General features: G+C 40.7%; 1 protein-coding gene across 4 annotated transcripts in view; it reads right to left on the reverse strand.

The window, feature by feature from the left end:
• UPF2 (UPF2 regulator of nonsense mediated mRNA decay) overlaps positions 1-8,798 on the reverse strand; it is a gene marked incomplete at its 3' end in the record, with an annotated part of 60,637 nt that extends 51,839 nt beyond the window's left edge. For all 4 annotated transcript variants that reach the window (XM_080364019.1, XM_080364021.1, XM_080364018.1 and 1 more), the window contains exons 1-3: positions 8,692-8,798; positions 4,295-4,674; positions 2,441-3,220 (exon numbers count right to left, since the gene is read on the reverse strand). In XM_080364019.1, the coding sequence (XP_080220145.1) occupies positions 2,441-3,220; positions 4,295-4,656 (1,142 nt within the window). In that variant the 5' untranslated portion in view covers positions 4,657-4,674; positions 8,692-8,798. The remainder of the gene's footprint in view (positions 1-2,440; positions 3,221-4,294; positions 4,675-8,691) is intronic.
• Positions 8,799-12,384: the final 3,586 nt, after the last annotated feature.

The raw sequence follows: 12,384 nt of genomic DNA on the forward strand, positions 1-12,384 counted from the left end.
TATATCATCAGTGTTAAAAACATGAGCAGTGAAGCTATGTGCTATTACTAAAAAAACAAAACCAAAGAAGTGCTTTAACAAAAGTACAAGAGTTTCAGTTCTCATTTTCAGTTCCCAAAAAACAAGTGTTAACAAATTTGAGCAAGCTAAAGCATAGCAAGCAAACTTTAAAAAGCACAATTTGGTTTTGAATACAAGTACAGCATACAGTACTTATCTTACTTTGTCTCTCTTCTGAATTCTACAAAGCATCACAAGTTCAGCAGATCTTAAAAACATCCTTAATTTAGACAAGATTCTACTATGTCTAATGCTCATTTTCAAAAACTCACACTAGTAGTTTGGAGTCAAGTTGTTTTCTTCCAATGATAGCCTGCACAGATTTTGCTGTGCCCTTAGCTGAGTAACCAAGAACTATCAGGTTCTATTGTCAAAGTGTAACTCGAGGTAGCTTTCCTAATTATCCACTTGCAGAAACCCTTCTGTCTAATAATGCTTTAATTTTACCTAAATGATTCAACTGGTAATATTAAAGCACCGTTATGGTTATCATGTCAATTTTCAATTAACTCAACCAGTTGGTACAGACTGAATTATTTCACAATCACTTCTGACAAAGATACATTCAAGACAAAGTATCCTAATCTAAACACAGGACACTGTTGATACACAAGAGGAATAGTATTCACTCTGCCTGTTCATTTCATTGGTTCTGGAACAACAGTGGGAAAAAAAGCTGTTGCTATCAGCAAAGTGGATCAGGTTCAAATACACAGAGGACTGTTCTTCCCAAAAGGATTATTGCTTTAAAAAAAACCAACCATGCAATCACTTTCCCCAAATCCACAATTTAGTAAGATTTCTATTAATATTCACTGATTTCCCAGTAGGCACGCGTCTCTGACCTCATGCCTTGCACTTACATAGAGTGCAAATGCCAAGCATCTGTCTTTGTTACAGACATGTTCTAAGCAAATAAAATTAGGCAGTAAAGTTTTGATATCTTGTTTCTTTAACAAAACTTATTCTCCAACTCTCATTAAGCAGTTAAACACCTGAAAGTCCAAATAGAAGTAAATAATAGAATTATCTTAACCCAGTGATAAATTATAGTTCTTTACATGCCTTCCCCAAAACAAAGCTTTGCACACAAGTTCATAGGGATAGTTCAGATGATAAGGTGCATAGGGAGGTCTCAGGTCTGACCTACTCAGGCTCAATGATGAGGTCAGACCAAGCTGCTCAGGGTTTTATCCAGTCATTTTACCCAGCTACGCAAGTAAACATTAAATTATATTTCCCTCTCCTAGATCACTTCTGTTCTTTTATCTTCATACTTTAACATTCTTCATATCACTCAGAAATGTTTTTCACTTAATTTGCTATAGTACAGACTTTGTATCACTCAGACATTGAAATCCCAGCCAAAACCCATGTGCCTAGAATCAATTATTGTGAAAACTATAAAAATTTATATTTGTTAACTTTAAACAAATAACAACTAAGTCAATAACACACTTTAAAGTAATAAGGTACTTGCAGAAATAATGATAGCTCAGAAGACAGTTTATGACCCTGTGAAATACAACCCTTAACTGACCAAGGCACAATATGCACTAGCACAATTGATCCAACTTTGAACATCAAATTTTAATGTATTCCAAGCACACACGTGGCTCCAGACTGATGTTCAGCCCTTTAGTTGAAACCTGTGCCTACACATAGGAACACATTCATTTCCATCTGCTTGGAACGCTTCCAAAAGGATTTAAGAACAACTGTGTTTTAAGACCAGCAGTTGAGTTTAGGCTGGATCGAATAATGACAATTCAGGATGCTTTAAAAAGCAAAAAATTATTAAACAATGTGGTCCTGGTAAAAATTAAATTAGTCAGATCTCAGAGGTGTGTATATTCATACCACTCAATATTAGTATTTCATATAGACATTTAGTAGGATTTAAATCAAATTATCTATACCCTCCAACAATATATAAAATTTGCCCACATTAAAGTGTAAGGGACATCTTATTAATCTAACCTAATTTTTCCTCCATACCAGTACAGTAAAAAAAGTAAACAAGTCAAAGCCATTGTGGCATATGCTCTGTTAGATATATGTGGGTGGAAAGGAAGAAATCAGATTGTGTCAACTGAAAAAGGACAGTACCAGCTGGGAAAGAAGCATTACTCTGAAGCTGCTAAAGGAGCATCACCAAACTAATAAAGAGAATTAAAGATAAAAGTCAACCTCCATTTGTTTTAAATATATTCAAAGAGTCTGTTTGGTTTTTGCTTTGTAAGTATTCAGAGCAAATTTATAACTTTTTTTAGATGTATTGCAGAATACACATTTTCTACACACTGCTAACAGACACTGCTTACAAACGTTGGAACAAATTTGGGCATTTCATAAATAAAAAGCAACACTTAAATGTCACCTGTTTTGTCTTTCAATATTTTGTAGCTCCCTGTGGTCCCTTTTCAGGTGTTTGGTCAAAGACGTAAAGTATTCCTTCAACAAATTCTGGAAGGGCTGTTGTTTCTCTGGGCTAATTATCTCACTAGGAGGAAAGCTCAAGTTAAACTTCTCTGCAACAGTTTTTACTCTCCTTGGTACCAAACCAGCAATGTCGTCTCCACAGTGCCGACAAAAGCTGATAACCACAGAAACATGAGTGTGGGATTCTCGATCAGCGTTAATAATATTTTTAAGCTGCTCATAGATTAAAGACAAACCTTCCTTGTCAGTGAAAATTCCAACTATTGTCAATTCTGCAATGAAACGCAAATCAGTTCTCAACTTGGTAATGTTGGGAGTCTTCTCTTCTTTCCTTGCTTCAAAATGTTTTTTCCAAGCCTGAAGTAATAAAGGAGCAAAATCAGCATAACGCTGGTGAAAGAGGGAACACAAGTGCACAGCGCAGTTCACATCTGATATTTTCAGTTTGGCTTCCACAATAGAAGCTACTGCTTCTGCGATGTATTTGCTTAAATTCAGGCTATTAAAGTCGTGGGACAAGGAGTCCCTTTGTTGCTCTGTAATGGTTTTTAGCTTCTTAACAAAAGCCGTGTTCTTCTTCAGACTGGAATCTAGTCTGCTGAAGAAGTTTTCCTCAGGGCGATTGTCTGGTGCATTCTGGTTTTTGCTGCGAAGCTCTTTTCTTGCCTGATGGCGCTCCCAAGCCTCCTGATGGAGCTGATGTGCTTCCTCTTTTTCTCTAAGAGAAATAAAAATTAGTCATTTTCATTACAGAACCTTACTTTCAGGCAAACAGTTCAAAGGGGAAAAAAAAAGTCATAGTTGGAAACCTTCCAGTAGTTCTAAGCCCAATTTCCCCTTAGTACTCTAGTTTAAAATATTCAACAAATTAATCCTAGAAAGCTGAAGCATCTGCTTCATAAATTACTGTTTATTTTTTACGCAGCAAAAGGCAAGTACCACTTATTGCAGAACATATTTTCTCAAAATATTTCTATGCAGAACATATTAATCCAAACAGACTTAGAAAATATAAAATTTAATTTACTCCAGGTGGAGATGAAGTTCTTAGAGAAGAATACAACTTTCATCAGGTTAATGTACTACACAGTTAAGGGAAATCTCTTTTTTTCTCAGACTACCAAAATTATAGAGAAAATTGTAAATAGATGAAATACATCTGTCCCAGCTAGAACTGAGCTACAACATTGCCTCGGTCTTAAAAAGTGACATATTTCAAATACAAGAATGTCTGGAATCTTGGCTTCTTTCTTAGTTTAAAAGTGCTGTATTCAACACTGTAGTACCTTCTGATAACATACTACAAAACATCGTCTTGGTAATATCACATATTAAATTGCCAGGTTACATTCTATGTTTGTCTTCGAGGTACCAAATGCCCATGGTTGATCAAAAGAAATGACAGCCATCCCTCACAGTGGATTTGCTCCTGTTATGGTCTGTGGACCTGTTAGAGCCTGTACTCCCAACTTCATTACACTAACACTTCTCCATCTTAAAAGAAACTTGTGCTCCTTTATTCAAGTATAATTGTGCATTACATAGTCATCACGTGGAGAACACTATCAAAAACTTGTATTAGTAACTCACATAAAGTAACAGAGGTTAAAGGTGAAAACTCAAAACTATGTAGAAGTCATAAAGCATACTTGGCTAGTCATATAAAATCTATAATAAGTTTTATGTAATGTTATAAGTAACTCAAAGAGTTAATCTTTTATAATCATGCCCATAATCTTGATAGCAAGACTACAGCATTTGGCACAATTAGTACCATTAAAAGGCAACTCACTTCAATTGAGCAGCTGCTTCCTCTTGTTTCTTTTTCTCTTCCTCCTCTTGTTTCTTTTTCTCCTCTTCTTCAAGTTTCTTTTTTTCTTCTTCGTCTTTCTTCTTTTGCTCTTCTTCTGCCTTTACTTTATCCTCTTCTTTTTTCTTCCGCTCCTTGTCTTCCTTTTTCCTTTTATCCTCTTCTAGTTTTTTCTTTTTATCTTCAGGAACCTTTAAACTCTCTCTCTTAATGCCGACCTTGACATCTTCTTTTGGCTTCTCCCTGGTGCTCACTGGTCGCCTTTCACTAAATTCTTTTTCTTTGTTATTTAAAGAAGATTCTTTTTCTTCCATATTTGCTGGCTTTTTGCGCTCAGCTGGCATTGTGTTACCCAGGCAAGTCTGTAGAATCACAAGAAAATAAGTACTTTTAATTTGTTGTTGATATATTAGTCACTTTCACAGCCCACCCATACTCAACTTGGTTCTTCATTAAGATAACTCACAAATGCCTGACTCATTAGAATAAAATACAGGTTTAAGGTAAGCTTTCTTGAACTAAGTAATGGACCTAACAACGGGTAAAAACCAAGCATTTCATTATAGTGTTATACTGAGAAGTTGTCTTCAGCACGAAATGTGAAGTACAAGTTTCTACATGCAGAGGAATACAAGATCTTGTAACATAAACAAAAGTTCATCGGAAAAAAAAAATCCAAGACTGATGAAAGCAAAGTATCCGTAACTTAAATATTTGATTCATCAGCAAGCACCTGCACCTCCCTGACCTTTCTACAGATCTCCTAAGAATACTCCTCTTTCTACTACCTCTACTTAGGACCATAGGATAATACAGGTTAGATGGGACCTCAAGTGGTTCAACCTCCTGCTCAAAGTAGGGCCAGCTATGAGGTCGGACAAGATGATTCCAGGCTCCAGTTCTGAAAACCGTCAGGGAATGAGACTACACAACCTCTCCAGTCAACCTGTTCCAGGCACTGACTGTCGTCCTTGTGATGAGGCTTCACCTTGTTCCCCTCCTTCCTCACCTCTTCCATGATGTCCCACTCATCTCAAGCACTCTGTATAGCACAAGCACCAGCTGGAAGAGTGCGCTGTGCTGACTATGACGTACACATAACCTCCCTGCCAGAGGAATAAACGGACACGATAGTGCAAAGGCTACAACTATCAAGAGTTATCGAAGGCTCAAATTTTTCTCTCTACTCAATGTTCTTCTGAGGACTTGCAGAAGCTTTAGCATCTTTGGTGTTTATAGCCCTCTAAACTTTAGTTTCATTTGGCTAAGGATCCAAAAGCTAACATACATTGAAGAAGATCCATCTGGGACATGAAAATTCAAATTCAATAATAAGTTTATTAATCTTTTCTCATTCTGAATCCACATTGGAAATTCCATCAATTTGAGACAGCTAAACTATCTCTCCCACCATTTTTAACAAAAGGGGTTTGAAAGGGAAGCTTTTCACATTTAAACATCACCATATTATCATACTAGTAATATTAGGTCCATTACAACATTGCATGAGACTCTCCAATAATTGTATTTAAAAGTTTTTCAGCAAGAGGTCTACTAAACAAAAAACCCCACATTCATTAAAAATACATTCATTTTTAAAAAATTATTAGATTCTGAAATATCATACATTGGAACTATGTTAAAAAACAAAAACAAAACAACAACGAGAACAACAACAAAACAAAAACAACCAAAAAAATCCACAACCACCAACACAAAAAAAAAAACCCCAAACACAACACAGTGGGAAAAGAGGGTTCTTTCATTAAAGAAGTGCTGGAAAGACATGTCACAATTCCAATACTTCAGCTTTTATCTTGGTCCCCCACCTGTTGTTAACAGGGCAATTCAATTACAATTGGGAAAGAAAAAACAAACAAACAACAGCTAAACACGACTTTTAACAACATGATCACTTACCAAAATCATTACACTACTCAAAGTCTTATTAATTTTAGGAACTCACAATTCTGTTTTAAAGCTGTATCTGACACTTCCTTGTATAAAAACAAAACAAATAAGATGGGATAAGAAGAAAAAGTATGGAGCACAATCAGGCACACTGTGATTCTCACCACAAAGCAGTATTACTGTAACTGTTCTTACCCCATGAACACTAGTGACCAAAAAACCCCAACAATCTAGTTGATAATAGATTTCTGTTCTGTGTCACAGAACACACATGTTGCTGTACTCCTGACTACCTGCTACATAGATAGTTCCTTATCTCACAAACCCTTCGGACCGTACAGCCAGGTTGTTTATATCCACCAAGCACTGATGGCAGGAGACAGCACGGCTGCTTCCTCCCAGCTCTACAGAGACTGATTCACCGCTCCGCACAGTGTCAGCCAACCGCACAGACAAAACACAACTGTCTGCTGTCAGTGTCCAGGAGTTGGACTCGATGATCCTTGTGGGTCCCTTCCAACTCAGGACATTCTATGATTCACTGAGAGTGTGTTACAGCCCTTCCCTCAGCAAGAATGTTCATTTAAACCCTGTTACTTCTCCTCCACTGTCAGCTATCACAAGATCTGTGGAAAGTTTATACCTTCAAAACATGCATCTAATTTGACTGAAACTGGCTGAAAGGTTCAAACGCTGTGGGAAGGAAGGAAAAACGGAAACAGGCAGCATGCTCGCCTGGGTCTCACTTCCATAGGCAATAAGGCTCGAGATATATGTTTTGGTCCAGATTAATGGAATGGTAAGGAAACAAGAAAAGAAACTTTCATTAAAAACCATTAAGAAAAAATTAAGAGAACTTCTATTTAATACCTAGGGTGGATGTAAATGCACTGATGAAAAGGCAAGATAATGACATTAACTTCATAAGTCAACAGATAGGAAGAACTGGTGCTCACAGCTGAAAATTAGAACAGGCACAGAAGACAAGTATTCTATATGGTTTTGGACTCTCAGCAGTCCATTTCTGTAGTGACATTTAGATGTTTCAACACTTTCTAAGTTCCATCACTTACAGATGCCATTTTTCCAAATAAAATGATTTCTCTTATTTTTTTTTTACTATTTGACCTATCTTAAATCATTCTCAGTTAAGAAATTTTTTATTTTAACTGAATTTCTTTTTTTTTTTTTTAATACCAATCTCAGCATTTTTAAAACTGGGTTCATGGTACTCTAGGCTCAGAAATTTAAGGAACGGGTCTTGAAATATGCAGGCAACATCTAAAAGAAAGCATCTGTGTAGTTATTCTCAAAGAAACCAAAAATTCATAAAAGTTATTCAGGTTCATTAATATAGCCACTACTCAGAATAAACGGATAAACGTCAACACCTCAGCCTGACATGCTTAAATCCTCTCAAATCAATAAAATAGCCTATTCTTGAAGACTGCAGTACCACGAATCGGAATCTCAATCCTTGCAAACACAAGTATGGGAGGAAGAAATACAGCCTTATTGAACTATAAATATAGAGATTTTTCAAGTTCTTTTTTTTACGGCTACTGGAAATTAAATTGATCACATAAACAATCATTTATGCAGCTATTCTATTAAAAGAGAGGTAAGGGAGATAAAGAATGTAGGCAAGATGTCCCACTTCCGACCTGCTGAATAACCTCTGACCAATAAACTTCTTAATCCCATAACCCACTAGAAAATTAAGTTTCAATAATTAAAATGCAACTGAGATTTCTCTTAAAGTAAGAGAAGGACTATAAGAAAATACCATGATTAATGAGAAGAAAATAAACTTAGGCGCAAGTTTTGAAAGACGAGACATAGAACAAGACAGGGAATTATAGTGCAAAGAAGCCCCTGCACGTAGTGGCAGGGAGGGCAGGCCCTCACCAGTCGGGCAGTTTTACTTTCGATTCAATATCTCTCTGAGAAAGTGTTTTGCTGTCAGATCTGCAGGAACAGCCTTTTCACTGAGGAGGGGGGGAAAAAACACACACACAAAAAGAGGCCTACAGACAGTTCGCGAAATATACGCGGAGCAAAAGGCGATATGGCCAACAATCCTCCTTGCTTCCTCCGGGACGGCCCCACACATGTCAATGTAGGCAGGTTCTACAACAACCCGGCCGCCTCCTTGGGCTCTGCCTTCCCCTTTGGCACCGCAAGCCGGAGAAGGAAAATAAGACATAAACAAAAACCAGCCACCTGCCCCTCTCCCTGTCAGCGCCTCCCCGCGCCCCGCGGGCACGCTCACCCCAGCCCTTCCTCCTCCTCCTCCTCACTCTCACAGGCCGCTCTGCCCCGGGACGCCTCAGCCCTGAGGAACCCGCTCCCCCTAGGCCTTCCTCCCTACACACCACGGCGCCGCCTCACCCTCCGAACCGCCCTCCCGAACCGTCCTCCCCAACCGGCCGGCAGCCCCGCCGCTCCCCCCGCCTCAGGCCCGTTACCTCCGCCCGGTGCAGACATCGGCCCGGCCTCCCAGACAGCGACACCTACTCCGCTACCGCCCCCTCCTCGGCGCGCGAGGCCCCCTCGCTCTTATCCCCTCACACCGCCCGCCGCGCTCCCTGCCGGGGCGCCCGCCGCGCTGCCTGACGACAGCACCGCCCCGGGCGCGCCTGCGACGCCCGCCTCGCGATGCCCAAGCCCGATAGATAGGGCGGCGCCGACTAATCGCGCCGTCGCCGCGGCTCCAGATGGCTCGGCGATAGGCGCTTCCCGGTGGGCGCGGGTCAGGCAGCGCGGAGGGCAGCCCCAAGCGGGGTCCTGGCGGCGGGCGGGTCCGCTCGGGTTACCGGGAGGCTGCGGAGGCGGAAGTACCGGGGGGCGGAAGTACCGGGGGGCGGGGGGGGGGAATCGGTGCTACCGGGGGCGCGTCCCTCGGAGCCGGAGGGGCGGGAGGATCACAGAATGTCAGGGACTGGAAGGGACCTCGAAACATCATCCAGTCCAATCCCCCTGCCGGAGCAGGAACACCCAGATGAGGTTACACAGGAAGGTGTCCAGGTGGGTTTGAATGTCTCCAGAGAAGGAGACTCCACAACCCCCCTGGGCAGCCTGTTCCAGTGTCTGTCACCCTCACTGTGAATACGTTTCTTAGATTTAAGTGGAACCTCCTATGTTCCAGTTTGTACCCATTACCCCTTGTCCTATCATTGGTTGCCACCGAGAAGAGCCTGGCTCCATCCTCCTGACACTCACTCTTTACATATTTATAAACATTAATGAGGTCACCCCTCAGTCTCCTCTTCTCCAAGCTCAAGAGCCCCAGCTCCCTCAGCCTTTCCTCACACGGGAGATGCTCCATTCCCTTCAGCATCTTTGTTGCCCTGCACTGGACTCTCTCCAGCAGTTCCCTGTCTTGCTGGAACTGAGGGGCCCAGAACTGGACACAATATTCCAGATGTGGTCTCCTGGATGATATTTGACCCTGAATGGCGCTTCCATGGCCGTGCCCGTGCACGATTCACTTCGTCACCCTGCGTGGCGTCACTGCGGTGGTGTGTTTTTGGTCATGAAACGTCATGTCGTGTCGTGTTGGTTGTCGTGTTGAGAGCGGCCCCTCTAAGGGGACCGTGCGGTGGCTGCACTGGCACGGTGCTGCCTCATTTGTTTTCACTGTGATAAAATACTGGGAATAACAGTGGCATAATATAAACTTATTTTATAATTGATTATTTTATGATATCATCGTTTGTGGTTTGTAGTCTAAATGTGGTATCTCTGCCTCATCCTCCTGTCAATATCCTTGCGTGGCATCTGAAAGCATTTGACAACGGTAAATGTGGTTGCACAAAACTTTCCCAATGTACTGGAAACATGCACAATTTGCGCGCCTGGGCACGGCTTGGCTGTTGGGCAACTCTGAAGTTTCCCAAGCTGGAAAAGCTGCCACAACATGGAGTTTCAGAGCACCGGTCTGGTATCCCTTTTACATTTAGACACCGGATTCTGCCAGAAGCTTTGTCTTAGTGCTGGGAAGGTGTTTACACCCCTCTAGACTTAACAAGGAGTAGACAGAAATATTTGGCCGTGACAGCAGGTGCAGGCCTGGATGTGCATAATGAGATTATTCAGCTGTTAAAGCCACCGTTTATTTGCAGGCAAGAGTCAGCCCAAATATAAGGCTCTGATTACTGATGCAGAGTTTTAAGTATCCTCTGCCAGCTGGTACAGGACTAGACAGGTTAGGTTTGTTTTGTTTTTTCCAGGAAAGAGCTCTCCTCCCTGGTTTCACTTCATTGCTTATTTTCCAGACACATCTAAAAACCTCTGTCTGGAAAAGCTTGAGAGGACGAAAATCACGCTTGTTATTTACACAGGTCATTCAAGTGTCCCTGCTACACAAAGATTTTCATTCGCTTGCCAAAATATCTTGAGTTGCTGGATTGATTAAACTGACGCACTAGAATGGAGAAGATCCGTGTGCTAAACAGAGAAAAAAAGGGGTTAAATGGGGACGGTAACTCCCTGTTAGTGTTGGAGCTTTCTTTTCCAAAGGCACCACTCCTGTAGCCTGTCAGTGGATCCCTCTGAATTATTCTTTGGTTTGGATCTGGTTCGAAAAGGCAGACTCAGTGTTACATTAGGCTTAAGTATCAATTTCAGGGGAATTACGTCAAGAAATGTTGGCATTTTTTTTTGTTTAAGCATATTGCTACTTTTCTAACATGAATAAAATCCACTATCACTAAAACTTTGAAAGGAAACAAAAGCGCCTGCTGTATTTATACCACATTCCCACAGAGCTAAGACTATATTGGAACTGTCTTTTGTAAGTGCAAGTAAATCCTGTTTTACCTTTGATATCTCAGAAAGCTTTTCCTTATGAAGTACCTGTTTCATTTGTGTACATACTGATCAAGTTTTCCTACTAACTTACCAAAAGAAAACCAAGTAGCTCTCATTTCCTGAGTCTCAAAAATAAAGCATGTCTTTCATTTTGTTTTAATTCCTGAAGCTCTTCTTCCTCACTTTTTCAATATGTTTTCTCAATTACTGGCACCAAACATGCACACAGTATTCAAAGAAGAATCACAGTTGTGCCAAATACTGGCCTAATGGAGAGTCTGTAGATGTACTCAGTATTTCCTTGTAGCCAAATCCAGAAAATGATCTTTTTTGCCAAGTGAGCTGATATTCACATAACTTTTTCAGATCCATCTGTTTCATTCCCACGATTTTTAAACTTTTAGATTATTTATAGTCACTATTTCCTGGAAAGGAGCTATGTTTTAGTGCATGTGCTTTTTCAAGGTGTACAAACTCACGTCTCGTCCTCTTCAAATAAATCACATTTGCGTATGTCCAGTCCACCAAGACACTCGGATCCAAAACCACCTCTCTTCACCACACACCTCCAGCTGACAAACTTTGTCAGGACTTACTTTGTGGGTGGTTTTCTTGGGCTGAGATAACTGCTAAAGTGGCAAGGACTATAACCCCTTTAGCAATGCTCCCAGCTGATGATGATTTTCTGTTCAAAGTACTGCAAGTTTAGATGTGCTAGGTAGTCAGGTGCATACTGCTTGGCATATACAACCTTGATTTTGAAGCATTTCTAGTTTTCTTAGCCAGAATATCAGGTAGTACTGAGTCAGGCTCACACAGGTGTCTTCTCTAGGACAGGATCCCTTGTGCCAGAAGAGTCACGCCTGGAGAGTCCCCTTGAAGAGTGGGAGCAGATTCCCTTGGCAACGGTGTTTCTGCTGGCACAGGTATCACTTTCTCACATTCAGACATGAGCCAAAGTCAACAAAACCTTTTATTGACCTAGGTATCGTTACAGTCAGGCTTTTACCACATGTTACCATGTCCTACACAAGATGACGAAGCTGACAAAAGCCTGAAAAGTACTTTCAGTCTTCAATACCTAAATTTTGAATCACAGAAAAAAAAACAACAAAGGTGACTTGACAAGACATATATTCCATAAGCCCATGCTTAGATTTGATCAAACCAGTAAGTGAACTCATATGTACAAATATTCCATTACTTCTCCGAGATCCACATTGTATGGCTGAACCATCTCACTTAGTCCTTTTTAACTTTAGAAGATTTGTAATATTCAAACCTATTCCTGTCAGTGCTAATCAGGATATATTCAACAAACGGTCTGCTTTAACGCAAAACCACATTGA

Source organism: Nesoenas mayeri (assembly GCF_963082525.1).
Source record: "Nesoenas mayeri genome assembly, chromosome: 1".
Lineage (NCBI taxonomy): Eukaryota > Metazoa > Chordata > Aves > Columbiformes > Columbidae > Nesoenas > Nesoenas mayeri.